General features: G+C 47.6%; 1 protein-coding gene across 2 annotated transcripts; it reads left to right on the forward strand.

Annotated features, from left to right (window-relative positions):
* The first annotated feature begins 164 nt into the window (after positions 1-164).
* On the forward strand, positions 165-16,105 carry LOC507016 (cytochrome P450, family 4, subfamily F, polypeptide 2). 2 transcript variants are annotated; one of them, NM_001035042.1, is given in 13 exon segments: positions 165-199; positions 550-778; positions 2,677-2,821; positions 5,602-5,655; positions 5,748-5,875; positions 8,751-8,872; positions 9,726-9,996; positions 11,463-11,529; positions 11,695-11,824; positions 14,928-15,061; positions 15,157-15,221; positions 15,366-15,448; positions 15,852-16,102. In NM_001035042.1, coding segments are annotated over 12 exon segments (1,575 nt in total). In that variant the 5' UTR covers positions 165-199; positions 550-580; the 3' UTR covers positions 16,030-16,102.
* The last annotated feature ends 729 nt before the right edge of the window (positions 16,106-16,834 follow it).

Genomic DNA, 16,834 nt, shown 5'->3' on the forward strand with positions numbered 1-16,834 from the left:
TGCTTTCAATAGCGCTATGCTCCCCCTCCCCCCACCTTCTATGTGGGCAGCTGCCAGGTAAGGAGGAAGTAAGTAGGCTCCAGGGATTGGCTGGCTTAGCCTGGCCCCTGGCAGCTTCCCATAGGTTCAGGGGCCAAATAAAGCCATCCCAGGAGGAGAGGAGAGGAATTTGTGTGAGACAAGCCGCTCTTGACAGAAGGTGCCAGGCTGGGGGTCAAAAGGCTGGGGGTCCTGGCCCAGGGTAGGGAAGGCTGCTACCCAAGGCAGGGTGGCTCCAGGGAAAGAACTGGCCAGGGAGATGAGGGAATACCAGTGGGTAACTAACACACATTCTTTGTGCATGTTTGTATGTGTCTTTCTGTCTGTATTTCCCTATTCCTCTGAATTTCTGTGTTTCTCCCTCCCCTCTCCCAGTCCCTGTCTGCCTGTCTCTGAGCCCTTCTTGCCCATCCCAGCACTCCCCATCCCTGTCCTTCACTCCCTTGCTCCTCTCCCTCTATTTGTCTTTGCCTCACAACTCACCATCACTGCCTCTTCCTTCATCCTCAGGATTCAGCCTCCACTCTGACTGCCCCACAGGATGCTGGAGCTGAGCCTGTCCTGGCTGGGACTCGGGCCAGTGGCAGCCTCCCCGTGGCTGCTGCTGCTGTTCACTGGGGCCTCCTGGCTCCTGGCCCGCATTCTGGCCTGGACCTACACCTTCTACAACAACTCTCGTCGCCTCCAGTGTTTCCCACAGCCCCCAAAACGCAACTGGTTCTTGGGTCACCTAGGCCTGGTGAGTGTGGGCAGGAGCATGGGTCTGGGGGATCAGGGTGGATGGACTTCCTGAGGGTCAGGAATGGGGTTCAAGTTTGGACTGGGATCTAGGACAGCAGAGAAGCCAGGGAGGCCGGGGAGCCCCTCTTCCCTCACTCATTCATTTCCCTGCTCTGCCATCAGGACCTTCCCCACGTCCTGTCCTTCCAACCCTAGCCTGTTTTAGGGTCCATCTGCTGCATGCCTTGCACACATTATGAATCTCTGAGGCCGGGCTGCACAGAACCTGGTTCCCTGGCCTCTCCAGTTTCCATGGTGGCCTGGAGGTCCTCAAGGGTGCTGTCCAGGGTCTGCTCTGCATGTGGCCCCTTTCCTGTGTCTTTTCACTCTGGGTCACAGCTTCCTCACAGGAAATAGATATCACTTCCCTATTCCCACCTACAGGAGAAAAGCTCCCACCCTCTCCCATTCCCAGGACCCCTTCCTCTAATCTTACACCCCACCCTTGCCCCAAGATGTCCCATTAGGCCCCTCTCCCCATCTGGATAAACTTAGCTACTCACTTCCGCTTTCAGAGCCTTCTTAGACTTACCCCTCCTCCACACCCACCTATCTTGTGACTAGACTTGGACCTTTGACTTGGTCCTAGTCACAATTAATTAAACAGTTAATCACCCAAGTACTTATTAACACATCCCAGTTTGATGATCATTCTGGGGAGGAGACACTACAGTGCCCTGTCCAGGGCTGGCACAACGTAAACACTCTAAATATTTGATGACCCTGGTGATGAATATGACATCACCTCCCTCAGTCAAGATCAAATGGATGGGCATCCAGCTCCCCGCATTTCCCAGGCAGCTTCCCTCTCCTGCCTGGGACAAGAACTAAACTTGGGGAAGGACTTATAACAACTACTGTTCATTAAGGCAAAATTCACAATAATGGTATCCAAGGCTCATTGTGAAGATTTGCTGAGATTTTGGGTCTTAAAATGGTCTCAGCAGGTCCTGCAGGCAGCAGGAATGTTACAAAGTGACCTCAGTTCTGCCTTCCCCACAGGGCTTGGCTGTGGGGGCCATTCTTGTTTATACTTCCTTCCTCCAGCCCCTCTTGATGTGCGACCTCGGCTGAGTCACACTCCCTCTCTGGACCAATCTCATCTAGTGCTTTGAATCCTCACCTTAGGTGCTTGGGGAGACGGGAGCAATGCACAAAAGTGAAAATGATGTCACCTGCCTAGAGCACCTGGGGTATTTGTCAGGTTTGAATGGAGCATTGTGAGGGAAGGGTGCTTCACCAGGAGAAAATCCACACTTCTTCCCCTTTGAGGGGATGTGGCCTCCATTTCTTCATTTGTAAGTGGCACAGTTGAAAGCGTTGTCCATACAAATAGACAGGATGTGCTCTGCACAGAGACTGACCATTGCGGGAGTTCCTAGGTCACAGTTCCTCGCTGATTAAAAGGCAGAGTTCATGTCTGTCCCTGGGGTCAGCCAGGGCTAGAAGGTCCCAGGTCTGCAGATCCTTTGCTATGCAAGGAAGCAGAGGCCATGTGGACTGGCCCAGAGATAAAAGGATGTGGGACCAAAACCCAGGGAGAAGTCTGAGGCCACCCTGACATCCACAAACCTCCCCCAAAAGGATTTCCTCCTGTGGCCACCCCTGGTGGACAACTCCCAGGAGGACCAGAAAAATTTGCATTCTCAAGCCAAGGTCCACCTCCCTGTGGGCACAGAGCCTGTCTTCTCCCTGTGCCCTGGGATAGACCTTTGGGACTTGGAGAGCCTCCAGGTCCCTCCCTCCCCCAGAGGGAAGAAGGAAGCAGAGATTCCCTCCATCTGTGCAGGATCCCACACTCCATCCACTGCAGTGGACTCTCCTTCTGCAGAGTGATGACCCTTACCTTGCTTACAGGTCCCCCCCACGGAGCAGGGCATGAGCAAATTAACTGAGCTGGTGGCCAAATACTCCCAAGGATTTAGGATCTGGATGGGTCCCATCACCCCCATCATCGTTTTCTGCCACCCTGACTTGATCCGGATCGTCGCCAATGCTTCAGGTACTCAGGCAGAGCTTGTGGTGATGGGTGCCATGGCACACTTCAGGGCTTCCAGCCCCTCCCTGCCAAGCTTCCATGTGGTCCCTACAGGACCCCAACCCCCCTCTCCTCCTCTCTCTGCCATCTTCTTCTTTCCTTCATGTATTCATCATCCCAATCTCATAGCCTCCTCCCTCCTCCCTTCTCCTATTGCCATTTACACCCCACCCTGGTGTCCTGGGTGAAAGACACCCCCAAACATAAAGCCTCAGATTAGGGCAGAGAGATCCATGACCTGGTGTGGTCAGAAATTGGCCAGAGGGAGATGAGCTGCGCAAATGCAGAGAAGAAGCAAGGTTCTCTGCTGGGGGAGGCTGGAAGGCTTCCTGAGGAGGAGTTGCTGAAACTGGATCTGGAAATTTTTTAAAATTTTAAAGCAGAGGATAGAATTATGCAGTGGGCATCCATAACATTCCAGGCCCCCTGCCAGGCATGTCCTCAGTCCCACCCATCCCCAGATCGAGAGCAATGTGGCCGGTGGCTGGTAGAAGATCTGGTTGCTATTTCCATGGCTATTTACCTCTCTGGTGGGTCAGTTTCTTTGAGCCTGTTCTTTGTTCTTGAACACTTCTAGTTCAGTGTCCTCCTTCTCCAGTCCCCAGGAATCTCCCTGAGGAAACTTCACCCAACCCTTGCTTCCTTCCCTTGCCTTCTGCCCCTCCCATACACAGATCAGGCAAGCAGGACAACAAGCAGCATGTGTCAGAGACCTGGGTTCAGACACCAGAATGCTGGGTGAACCTGGGAAGGGCCCATCCTCTCTCTGCCTGCTAAATTCTCCTTTAGCTGGTAATGATGGAAATGCAACTCTACATAATCTACCAAGAGAAAGAGAATCAACTGGTTGTAAAATCCCAGGTGGGTGTCTTCAAGCCCAGGTGGACGCAGGGCTTAAACAGTCCATCAGAGACAGACAATCTGAAGACAAAGAAATCTGTCTCCATTGTTTAGTTCTGTGTTTATCTGTGACAGTATCACTCTCATCCTGGTACAGATGAACCCATGAAGCTCAACCTTCATGGAACAGTTAGCTCATTCACAACACTTCCAGGAAAAGATACAGGGTTCCCTCTAATTTCTTTTGCCTGGGTCATAGGACCAATTCCTGCATCCCTGAAACTCTGAATTCCATGTCTTGGGGGCACAGGGTCCTCTGAGCTATTGTTTTGGAGCTAAGAATGCAGGCCCTGGATTAAACAGTCCTGGACTAGTGTCTCAGATTTCTTATCTGTAAGAATGTGAGTAAGTGACTCCATCACTCAGAGCCTCAGTTCTTATCTGGAATAAGGGAATGGAAGAGAAATCAGGGGCACATGGTGTTTGGGGTCCGAACAGGGAAAGGCTATTTCTTTCCCCACACCCAAGGGACCCCAACTGTCATATATGGAGGATAAGGGGAAGGAGCCTTGCAGGAGGCTGAGGACTAAGGAGTTGCTGTTAAAGGCGGTGCATAGGCTCAAGTCAGGATCACTTTCCTACAAGTTCTTCCCTCTGGCAGCCTAGAAGAGTGTGAATTGGGTCCTATTTGTTCCTCTCCAGATTCAGAGCTCAGAGGACGTTCTCCGGTACACACAGGGCCTGGCCAGCACCTATGGGGATATGTCCTGCTGGTGGGTGGGGCCCTGGCACGCAGTCATCCACACCTTCCACCCCACCTGCATCAAGCCTGTGTGCTTTGCTCCAGGTAGACATGCCCTTGACCACAGCTTGCCCCCTGTCATAGGCTCTGTGTGCAAGTGACCAGGATGCAGGCAAGGGGGCATGGCAAAGATGCCACTGTCTCCCATTGCAGAATCCCACCTGCCTGACCTCTGGGCATGTCTGTGCAATGTCTGCTGAATGGCCACATCTGGTCATGTTTATATTTCTACTTTGATTCTGGTTACAGCTGATATGTGTTATACCTGGTGACACTTGCTGTATTTTATAACTGAGCTCAGAGATGGTCTCAGTCACCTCTGGGGCTCAGCTATGGCCAAAGACATTTGAGGCATCTTGGAGTCTCTCTGGTTCTCGTCTGTGATGCCATTAGAGACTCTCTGGTTCTCCTGCTGGTCACTCCTGGGGTACATTTCGGATTTATCTGCAGTCTGGGACTCAAAGCCACTCTGAGGAATGCCTGAGACCTTATGTGAGTCTCGTCTGATGCACGTCTTAGGGCGGGTCTGGGTCTCACCTGGTTCAGGTCTGTATCATCAGTGTATTCAGGTTCTGTCTGGAGCCTGCCCGGGCCACACTCAGGTCAGGTCAGATGGTCTTCAGGTCCATGGCAGAGCTGTTGTGTCCTGTCAGGTTGCGTCACACATGTTGGGGCCACGTCAGGGCATGTTAACACATGGGGCCATGTCAGACGTCTCGGCGGGGGGCGGTCACTGCTGGGGCAAGTGTGGTGACCTTGGTCCCCATAATGATGTTTTGTAGAGTGCTGGGTTATGCTTGGGTGTTCAGAAGATGCCATGTCAAGGAATGCTGGGCACGTTGTGTCATGTTGGGATGTATCTAAGCACATACAGTCATGTCTGTGGGCTCTGCCTTTGCTCTGTTCTGTGCTGTAGCCTGGTCTGGTTCCGCCCTCCCCTCACACCACTTCCACATTTCCTGTGCTCTTGGCCCCATTCTGCTATGGATGGCTTGGAGGGCGAATGCAGATTTCTAGTTAGGATTCTCCACTCCCCACCAAAAGCCCCTTCCCTCCCCTCTCTCCTTGGGGAGAGGACCCTAATGGTCCTCATTCATGTCAGCTGCTGTCGCACCAAAGGACGTGATCTTCTATGAAGTTCTAAAGCCCTGGCTAGGTGAGTAACTGTTCACAAAGGGGGCTGGGGACATCCCTGGGGACCCAGGGGAAGGTCTTCCTTTGCTTACTCCCTGTGGCTGTCTCTGCTAGGGGATGGGCTCCTGCTGAGTGCTGGTGACAAGTGGAGCAGGCACCGTCGCATGCTGACACCTGCCTTCCACTTCAACATCCTGAAGCCCTATATGAAGATTTTCACCAAGAGCACAGACATCATGCACGTGAGTCTCTTAAACCCAGGGTTCCAGCTGGAGTCTGGGGGACATGGAGACTCATAGACATCTTATTTATAATTCTGGCTCTTCTAAGTGGCTTTGAGTCTATTGTTCTTCCTTTCTGAGCCTCAGTTGCTTTGGCTATAAAATTAGCATAATGTGATCCCTGCTCTCAGTCAGTAGAGCTAACATATTGGAACCAGATCCCTGGCACACAGTAGGTGCTCAGAAGGCATTAGTTTCTATTCTACCTTGACAGAAGCCTTGGAATCTTGAGACATGTTTCATAATAATAATGAATATTGGACTAGTTCTTTCTAAATAATAAATCACTTGAAAACAAGAAGGATTTTAGTATTGACAGCAAAGGTCAGCCCAGGTGGCTCCGCAGTAAAGAATCCTCCTGCCAGTGCAGTAGCCACAGGAGACACAGGTTTGATCCCTAGGAAGATCCCCTGGAGGAGGAAAGGGCAACCCACTCCCATATTCTTTTGGGGATAATCCCTTAGATGGAGGAGCCTGGGGTCACAGAGAGTTGGATATGACTGTGCACACAGGCACACTGACAGCAAATCTATGAGTCAGTTGCTTGGTTCTTCTAGATGGAGATGGGGTCACTCATGTATCTGTGATCAGCTATGGGTCTGATAGTGTTGCGCTGCATCCTGCAGGCCTGCAAGCCACAGAACTGAAGAAGGAGCTGGAGTAAGAAACAGAGACATCCATGTTTTAATGGATACAGGGATCTTGCATGTCTGAAGCAAGGTCCTGGAGTGATACCCCACCATGTGCAGCAGACAGCAGGAAGGGCAAGGCAGAAGTCTTCCCTACCAGGGTGGGGAGTGGGATGTAACCAGTTGTGGGGGAATTGATGTCAGGTTGTTTAATAAGTTACCAAGAAAACTAGTAGAGGAGCCCACCCTCTCACTACCGCTTTAATAAACTATTATGATGGAGATGCTTTGATATAAAGATGAGAACAATCACCATCTGAGGCTGAAGACAAGTATGTAGAATTTACTCATTAGGCTCCATGATTAAGAGGAAGGTCTGTCATGTGAATAGGGTGTAGGTGAAGCAGGGACTGGTCAAGCATGGGATGTACAGAGAACAAGAGGACAGCTGTGTTGGGTGGCCTGACCATACAGGTAGGAAGCATTGCTGGTCTGGGTCAGTCCTGTCACAGGTTTGAAGCTTGGTTGGCTACAAGCTGATCTAGGATGATCTCAGCTGTGGTACCTAGACTTCCTTTCATGTGATTCTCTCCCTTCAAAGGGCATCTCAGACTGGTTCAAATGGCAGAGGCAGGATTTGAGAAGACTGAGAGGAAGCTGCAATGTGCCTTGGGGTCTAGGTTTGGGTTGGTCATCTCATCATTTTCACCACAGTCTATTGGCCAAAGCAAGTCCAAGGCAAGCTCAGGATCAAAAGATGCTGAAACAGGCTCCACCTCCAAGTAGAGTTACTGAAAAATTACATTGCAAAAAGTTTGGATACATACATAAGGAAGTGAAGAATTAGAGGTCAGGCTTTTGTGAAGTGCCTGTAATTTTTCCATACTTGCAAGCTGACAAGTGAGCTTATTACTGTTTTATGGATTCTGCCGGAATATGTGAGACTCCTGGGTCATAGACAAAGGTTAGCCCAGCAAACAACATGTGCTGCTTGTTGGCTTGCATTCTTCATCCAAGTCACCGAATCTCATGCAAGTGACACAGGTGGGCTTCTATAGATGCCTGCTCATGTAGTATGTTTTATCACAGGGGAGGGAGTACTAGGTTTAGGGACTCTACGACTTTTATAGCAATTAGAAGCAATCCTAATATTTGTCCAGGAGGAGTCACTACCTCACTTCTCAAGGCTGTCTGCTACAAACACAACTCTGAGAAATGGGCCAGGTAAAGAACATCAGGGCCTTCCAATTTTTTGGCCTACCCAGAAAAAATGTGCGTGGGTACTCTGGGCCCACAAAGGATTAACTCTTCTAACATAAAAGGAACATTTTCCTAATCGATTTATAACAATGAAGATGATAAAACCTAACATTTGTTGTTGTTGGTTGGTCAGTCATTAAGTCCTGTCTGACTCTTTGCAATCCCGTGGATTACAACACACCAGGCTTCCCTGTCCTTTGCTAGCTCCCAGAGTTTTCTCAAACTCATGTCCATTGAGTCAGTGATGTCATCTATCCATCTCATTCTCTGTCACCCCCTTCTGCTCATGCCCTCAATCTCTCCAAGCATCAGGGACTTTTCCAATGAATCCGCTCTTCACATCAGGTGGCCAAAGTATTGGAGCTTAAGCTTCAGCATCAGTCCTTCCAGTGAATATTCAGAGTTGATTTCCTTTAGGATTGGTTGGTTTGATCTCCTTGCTGTCCAAGTGATTCTCAAGAGTCTTCTCCAGCACCAAAATTTGAAGCATCAATTCTTCAGTGCTCAGCCTTCTTTATGGTCCACCTCTCACAGCCATACATGATTACTGGAAAAGCTATAGCTTTGACTATAAGCACTTTTGTAGGCAAGATGATGTCTCTGCTTTTTAATACACTGTCTAGGTTTGCCATAGCTTTTCTTTCAAGAAGCGTCTTTTAATTTCATGGCTGCTGTCACTGAATAACAATTGTTAGCACTTAACTTTATTTAAAGTTGACCAATGATACATAAGTATAGAGCACAGAGCCAGGATTCACAAACCCAGATCTCCTGGCTCCCAGCCATGGAGTTTATATACTAATAGTAACACAAGCCCAGTCCTCCCCGGGGCTGGGTGCCTGGGACCAGGAGACAAAGTCTGGGGGAGTGCATCTTGGTGTTTGGGATTAGGGAGGGGCACCAGGGAGGCAATTCTCAGCTTCAGCTGTGTCCTCTTCTCTGTTCAGGCCAAGTGGCAGCACCTGATCAAAGAGGGCCACACCCATCTGGACATGTTTGAACACATCAGCCTCATGACCCTGGACAGTCTGCAGAAATGCATCTTCAGTTACGACAGCAATTGCCAGGAGTGAGTCTCAGCCCAGGGCCTGGGAATGTAGACCCACTAGAGTAGATGAGGGAGGGAGGGTAATCAGAAGAGTCTTCCTGGAGGAGGTGAGTCAGAGCTGGACATTGAAGGACAGAGAAGGGAAAGAGAAGGAGCTATTCCTGCAAGTAGGTAGAACAGTTTGATAAAGGGCAGGAGGTTATAATGAACAAAGTGTGTGCAATAGTGATGAGACACTTCGGAAATAAGGTTGGAGAAGTGAGCAGGTTATATCTTAAGGGCATTTGAAGCCAGACAAAGAGGATATGAACTTTATCCTGAGGTTTCCAGGAAGCTATGAAAAGTGCTTCAGAAGATGAGAGTCATGGTCAAATCTGAACTCTAACATCTGACTCAAGAGAAGACTGACCATAATGTAGACCCTGGATGGTGTTGACAATGGATCTAAGAATAGGGAAGTGAATGAAAGTGAAAGTGAAGTCGCTCAGTCATGTCTGGTTCTTTGTGACCCCATGGACTCCTCTGTCCATGGGATTTTCCAGGCAAGAGTACTGGAGTAGGGTGCCATTTCCTTCTCCAATTGACCTTCTAGCAGAAGATCTGAGCTGAGTGGACAGTTTTGGAGAAAAAGGGCAGATACTGGGTAAGAGAGAGAGGAGAAGCTGTGCTCTGGCTGCCTGGGGTATGGAGGCAGCTCACAGAGATGGGAAGTGGATTGAAAGAGTCTGGAGCATGACTCTCGTGGCTCATCACCATACTGGATCTATGGGCCCACCTGTTCTTGGAGCCTCAGTTTCCTGAAGGGAGGTAGCCTTCGGTTTCTGAGTTTCAGGTGTTTTAAGTTCTTGCATCCCTTCGTGCTCTCATTCTACAGGAAGCCCAGTGAATATATTGCTGCCATCTTGGAGCTCAGTGCCCTTGTTGCAAAACGACACCAGGAGATTTTTTTGCACATGGACTTCCTGTACTACCTCACCCCAGATGGGCGGCGCTTCCGCAGGGCCTGCCGCCTGGTGCACGACTTCACAGATGCCGTCATCCAGGAGCGGCACCGCACCCTCCCCAGTGAGAGTATTGATGACTTCCTCAAGGCCAAAGCGAAGACCAAGACTTTAGACTTCATTGATGTGCTCCTGTTGACCAAGGTGGGCTCCTCTGGTTTCTTGTTCAAGAAGTAGAATGGACCTTGGGAACTTGATTTGATCAAAGAACTTGGACTGGATGCAGAGGGCACTGGGGAGCCATGTGAGATGCTCATGGAAGGGAGGGGTGGGTTAGGATAAGTTTTAAAGATGACCAATATGGAATACTGCCTGCAGGAGGGCTGCTAAATCTGAAATTTTGTAAGGGGCCTGAGATTTCACTCTACTTCCAAGTTAATAAGACAGGATATGTGCATATACATGTGTGAGCTCAGTCATGTCTGACTCTGTGACCTCGTGGATTGTAGCCCACCCTCGTGCTCTGTCCATGGGATTTTACAGGCAAGAATGCTAGATTGGCTTGCCATTTCTTCCTCTAGGGGACCTTCCCAAGCCAGGGATCAAACCCATGTTTCCTTGTATCTCCTGCGTTGGCAAGCAGATTCTTTACCACTGAGCTACCTGGGAAGTCTCACATGTCTGTATACTTGCATACATATATACACATGTATGTATATATACAGAACCCTAGATAAGAGCAACCTATGTATTATTTATAGCAGTAACAGTAGTCAGAGTAGAATTGTAGCCTTGGTTCCCCATCCCCAAATTCCTTTGAGGGCACCATGATGCTTCTATCTTTACATGCAGCCATGCTCTCATGGAGGGGAAGTACTGCCAAGTGTTGAATTCTAGAACTCTTTTTTTTTTTTTTGACCACCCCATTTGGCATGCTGGATCTTAGTTCCCCAACCAGAAATGGAACCTGTGTCCCCTGCAGTGAAAGTGTGGAGTCTTAACCATCAGACTGCCACTGACATTCTGAATTTTAGAACTTATGCAAGATATATGCTCCCTTCTTCCATACAAGGGTGGTCAGGGAGAGGGAAAGAGAGAAAGAAAAGAAGAAGGGAGCAGTGAGGAGGGGAGGAGGGGAGACAAGAGGAGAAGATATGAAACAATATGAAACAAGAGTAGAAAAGACAGACAATGTTCTGGAGTTTAAACAAATCCTCACTGGAAAGAAATTGAAGTCTATAGATCTACAGGTTTATAACCCATTCCTTATCTTTAGGGGAGAAAAGGAATCTCTGAATTTATTGGGTTGCCAAAAACCCAAACAAGCTTTCTGTCCAACCCAATACTATCATACAAAGTGAGCAAATGGCACTGGGGCAATGTTCAATCTCTAGTTTCTAAGTTTCCATTCAGTCATTCTTTAACCCAGGTTGCATCATGTAGAAACATGAAAATATTTATGGATCTTTGATTCCATTCACCAGGGACAATTTAAGAGGCAAAGTGGTCAAGAGGAAATCTGTGTGGTGGGTCCTCTAGTGATAGTGTCCAGGAGTTCAAGGTGGCCTTGGGTTTCTAGATGGATGATGGAGATGTTCAAAGACTGTCTCAGGTTAGACTCAGGTGCCTTCAAAGCTGGTGTGATTCTGGGGATCTTGCTTTCTCTCCAGGATGAAGATGGGAAGGGATTGTCAGATGAAGATATCCGAGCTGAAGCTGACACCTTCATGTTTGAAGGTGAGGGTCCCAGTGTAGGACTACAGGAGGAGAAAGAACTTGCTGAATGGACCCTGGGCCACCCTATCCCTCCCTATCCTCTCCATGGGCCTTAATTCGAGGGAGCTGTCCATGCTCTGGTGCTGAAGTAGCCCAGAGACCCAAGCCTTTCTGAATGCTTCTCAGGCCATGATACCACAGCCAGTGGTCTCTCCTGGATTCTGTACAATCTTGCCAAGCACAAAGAATACCAGGAGCGCTGCCGGCAGGAGGTGCAAGAGCTCCTGAAGGATCGTGAGCCTAAAAACATTGAATGGTAAGTCCAAGTCTCCTGGTCTATTTCTGAGCCCCTCTCATTGGTTCTGTTGAGAAGAGATGGTTGGTTGGTTCTGGCATCATTGCTTAGTAGGAATATGATCAGAGACTTGGCAGGATCTAGTACTAGAATACTTAAAAAAATAACTATTAGGCAAACTGTGAGGAAGGGAAATGAGTGCTATTGGGCCACAGCTGTTGTGTTTTGTGGTTATCCAATTTTGAATAAGTTAACTGTATCACCTGCTAAGAATTTTAATTCAATTCAGTTTAGTCACTCAGTCATGTCCTACTATTTGTGACCCCATGGATTGCAGCACACCAGGTTTTCCTGTCCAGAACCAACTGACAGAACTTGCTCAAACTCACATCCATTGAGTCAGTGATGCCATCCAACCATATCATCCTCTGTCATCCCCTTCTCCTCCTGCCTTCAATCTTGCCCAGCATCAGGGTCTTTTCCAATGAGTCAGTTCTTCACATCAGATGGCCAAAGTATTGGAGTTTCAGCTTTAGCATCAGTCCCTCCAATGAATATTAGGACTGATTTCCTTTAGGATTGACTGGTTGGATCTCCTTTCAGTCCAAGGGACTCTCAAGAGTCTTCTCCAACATTACAGTTCAAAAGCATCGATTTTTTGGCCCTCTGCTTTCTTTATAGTCCAACTCTCACATCTATACTTGACTACTGGAAAAACCATAGCATTGACTAGATGGACCATTGTTGGTGAAGCAATGTCTCTGCTTTTTAATGTGCTGTCTAGATTGGTCATAGCTTTTTTTTTCCAAGGAGCAAGCATCTTTTAATTTCATGGCTGTAGTCACCATCTGCAGTGATTTTGGAGCCCCAAAAATAGTCTCTCACTGTTTCCATTGTTTTCCTATCTATTTGCCATGAAGTGATGGGACCAGAGGCCATGATCTTAGTTTTCTGAATGTTGAGTTTTAAGCCAACTTTTTCACTCTCCTCTTTCACTTTCAACAAGGGGCTTTTTAGTTCTTCTTCACTTTCTGTCATAAGGGTGATGTCATCTGCATATCTGAGGTTATTGATATTTCTCCTGGCAATCTTGATTCCAGCTTGTGCTTCATCCTGCCCATCATTTCACATGATGTACTCTGCATATAAGCTAAATAAGCAGGGTGACAATATACAGCCTTGACGTACTCCTTTCCCAATTTGGAACCAGTCTGTTTTTCCGTGTCCGGTTCTAACTGTTGCTTCTTGACCCATATATAGATTTCTCAGGAGGCAGGTCAGGTGGTCTGGTATTCCCATCTCTTTAAGAATTTTCCACAGTTTGTTGTGATCCACACAGTCAAAGGCTTTGGCATAGTCAATAAAGCAGAAATAGATGTTTTTCTGGAACTCTCTGGCTTTCTTGATGATTCAACCAATGTTGGCAATTTGCTCTCTGGTTTGTCTGCCTTTTCTAAATCCAGCTTGAACATCTGGAAGTTCTCAGTTCACGTACTGTTGAAGCCTGGCTTGGAGAATTTTGAGCATTACTTTACTAGCATGTGAAATGAGTGTAATTGTGCGGTAGTTTGAACATTCTTTGGCATTGCCTTTCTTTGGAATTAGAATGAAAACTGACCTTTTGCAGTCCTTTGGCCACTGCTGAGTTTTCCAAATTTGCTGGCCTATAGAGTGCAGCACTTTCACAGCATCATCTTTTAGGATTTGAAATAGCTCAACTGGAATTCCATCACCTCCACTAGCTTTGTTTGTTGTGATGCTTCCTAAGGCCCACCTGGCTTCGCATTCCAGGATGTCTGGCTCTAGTCCAGTGATCACACCATCGTGGTACCTGGGTCATGGACATCTTTTTGGTATAGTTTTTCTGTGTATTCTTGCCAACTCTTCTTAATATCTTCTGCTTCTGTTAGGTCCATACCATTTCTGTCCTTTATTGTGTCCATCTTTTCATGAAATGTTCCCTTAGTATCTCTAATTTTCTTGAAGAGATCTCTAGTCTTTCCCATTCTATTGTTTTCATCTATTTCTTTGCATTGATCACTGAGGAAGGCTTTCTTATCTCTCTGCTATTCTTTGGAACTCTGCATTCAGATGCTTATATCTTTCCTTTTCTCCTTTGCCTTTAGCTTCTCTTCTTTTCTCAGCTATTTGTAAGGCTTCCTCAAACAACCATTTTGCCTTTTCGGATTTCTTTTTCTTGGGGATGGTCTTGATCACTGCCTCCTGTACAATGTCATGAACCTCTGTCCATAGTTCTTCAGGCACTCTGTCTATCAGATCTAATCCCTTGAGTCTATGTTAAGAATTTAATATACACTATTGATACTATGTATAAAATAGATAACTAATAAGAACCTACTGTATAGCTTAGGGAAACTATTCAATGCTCTGTGGTGACAGAATGGGAAGAAAATAAAAAATGAGGCGATACATGTAGCTGATTCACTTTCCTGTACAGTAGAAATAAATAAAATGTTGTAAACCAACTATACTCCAATAAAAGTTTTTTACAAAGGAATTTAAATCACCACCCAAAATGAAGGGGATTAAAGAAAAATAATTCAGTCCCCTTACTGGATCTTCAATGTCTATAAAAGTTTTCCAGTGAATTCTCTTGTTTACTAAGTATAAAATCACTGTCTGCCAAAAATTACATATTCACCCCACATTTTGAATTGCATTATGCTCCTTTTTCACATCTAATTGCATTACCTAGTGTCTCCAGTGCTATAATAAATAAGAGTAAACATTGAATCTGATCTTTTACTCATTTGCCTTTTGACTTTGCTGTCTTGCCATAAATAATATTTTATTTTTATACAAATTTGTAAACTTATGGTTGGCTTTTCCATGTTTTGCTTTAAAAGGTGCTAAAAATACCTCACTAAACTTCTTCTGGTACTTCTATGACATTGCTTTTTTTTTTTTTTCTTTATTTTTAAGAACCATTATTTTGATGTATGATGGACAAAGAAAAAGCTGTACATAAGAAATGTATACAACCTAATGTGTTTGGAGATATTTAAACCAACAATCCAATTTTGTTCTAGGCAGAGAGGGTCTTATGGGGCACAAGGAGGGCTCTATTTTTGCTCACTGGATAATTGTCATGGGGTTTCCTCAGGGACGACCTGGCCCAGTTGCCCTTCCTAACCATGTGCATCAAGGAGAGTCTGCGATTGCACCCCCCAGTCTCGGTCATCTCCCGCCGCTGTACCCAGGACACTGTACTTCCAGATGGCCGGGTCATCCCCAAAGGTGCCCACAATGACTAGGAGAGGAGGTTCCTGGTGAGAAAGAGGGGCCAATCGGGCAGGTGGGACCTAGACCTGACTGCCCCTCCTCTTCCACAGGTGTTATCTGCCTCATCAGCATTTTCGGGACCCACCACAACCCATCTGTGTGGCCAGATCCTGAGGTGATACCTCCCCCACCCCCCACCTCCCTTATCCTTATCCACTCCCCTCAGGGGACCCAGGGTTCTGACTTCTGGCAAATCAGCCATCACCTCCCCCTACTATACAAACACCTGCCAAGTAGCCCTGTCTTGTCTTGCCCCCAGGTCTTTGATCCCTTCCGCTTCGACCCAGAAAACATCAAAGGGAGGTCACCTGTGGCTTTTGTTCCCTTCTCCGTGGGGCCCAGGTGAAGACAGCGGCCATCTGAGATGGGGGTGGAGAGGTGGGGGTAGGGGGCTGGGGGTGAAATTCCAGGTTAAGTGTGGGGCCAGGAAGGGGGAAAACTTTAAGATGGTCACTTTCTCTCCACTCCCCTCAGACATTATGGTAAGAGTCTGGGGAATGGTGGTGGGCTCAAGGAGGGGTTCATGGTGTGCTGAGGGGACCCGCTCCCCTGTCTACTGGTCTGAGTTCAGCAGTGGAGAGTGGACTAGGGTCTGGAGATATGCAAGCCCACATACGGTTCCAGGCATGGTTAGCCTCTTTCTCTATACTGTGGGTGGGAATGGGGGTTGTGGGCCAGATACCAGGTGTTTTGGGGTCCGGGTGAGGGTTCCGGGTGCAGTCAAAGCCCCCACTCCCACCCACAGGAACTGTATCGGGCAGACATTCGCCATGACTGAGATGAAGGTGGTCCTGGCGCTGACGCTACTGCGGTTCCGCGTCCTGCCGGACAAGGAAGAGCCTCGCAGGAAGCCAGAGCTGATCCTGCGCGCAGAGGGCGGACTTTGGCTGCGGGTGGAGCCGCTGAGCACAGGGCAGCAATGACCCATCACCTTCTTGCCTGGGATCCATCGTGACCCTAGACACCTCCAGATTCCCAGGAATAAAACTATGCTTCTCATTTCCGTTCCAGTCACATCGAGAGCCAGCCGGGGCGCTTGGGGCCTGGGAGGATCTAGGCGGGTGGGCGTGGCTATGAACCTGGGAGGTAGAGGGAAGGAGGGAGGGGAGGGGAATGGGGGCAGGTATAGTTATAATAGCTGGAGCTACATCTTGGATCATGAGGACAAGACTACTCTTTAGGGAAGGTGGAACAGAGAGCTAGATGCAGTCAGGATCAGATGTCCCTGGATCCACCATTCCATCCCTACAAAAGTCAGCATTCCAGTCTGCCATTTACTAGCTGTTTGATTTGGGGAAAATCATATCACTCTCTAAGCCTCAGTGTCTTTATTACATAACAGTAGCCACTTCATTGCCATGTTGTGAAGATTTATAAGCAAGCGTGTGTAAATGACTGATAATATCTGGTAAGCATCTTCAATAAGTGTTCATTTCCTCCCTTCGTTTTGCATCATTTTCTCAAACTTAAAATGTTTTAAAGTTACACATTTAAGTTTTAGGACTTATGAGAACCTCTGTTGAAGAAAACTGTCATTAGAAGATTCAGTAAATTCAAAATGCCCATAATTACATCTGTTACATAGTTACAAGCTGCTTTGATGTGACGCTAGTCTGAATCTAGGAGCCGAAAAAAAATTTCCCCTCAGGGAAGCATGACCCAGGATTTCGTGTTCGTCTAGATGTTCTAGGAAGTGGGGGTCAAGAGGGTCCACAACAGCACAACAGT

This window comes from Bos taurus, chromosome 7 (genome assembly GCF_002263795.3).
Source record: "Bos taurus isolate L1 Dominette 01449 registration number 42190680 breed Hereford chromosome 7, ARS-UCD2.0, whole genome shotgun sequence".
In the NCBI taxonomy this organism is placed as follows: Eukaryota; Metazoa; Chordata; class Mammalia; order Artiodactyla; family Bovidae; genus Bos; species Bos taurus.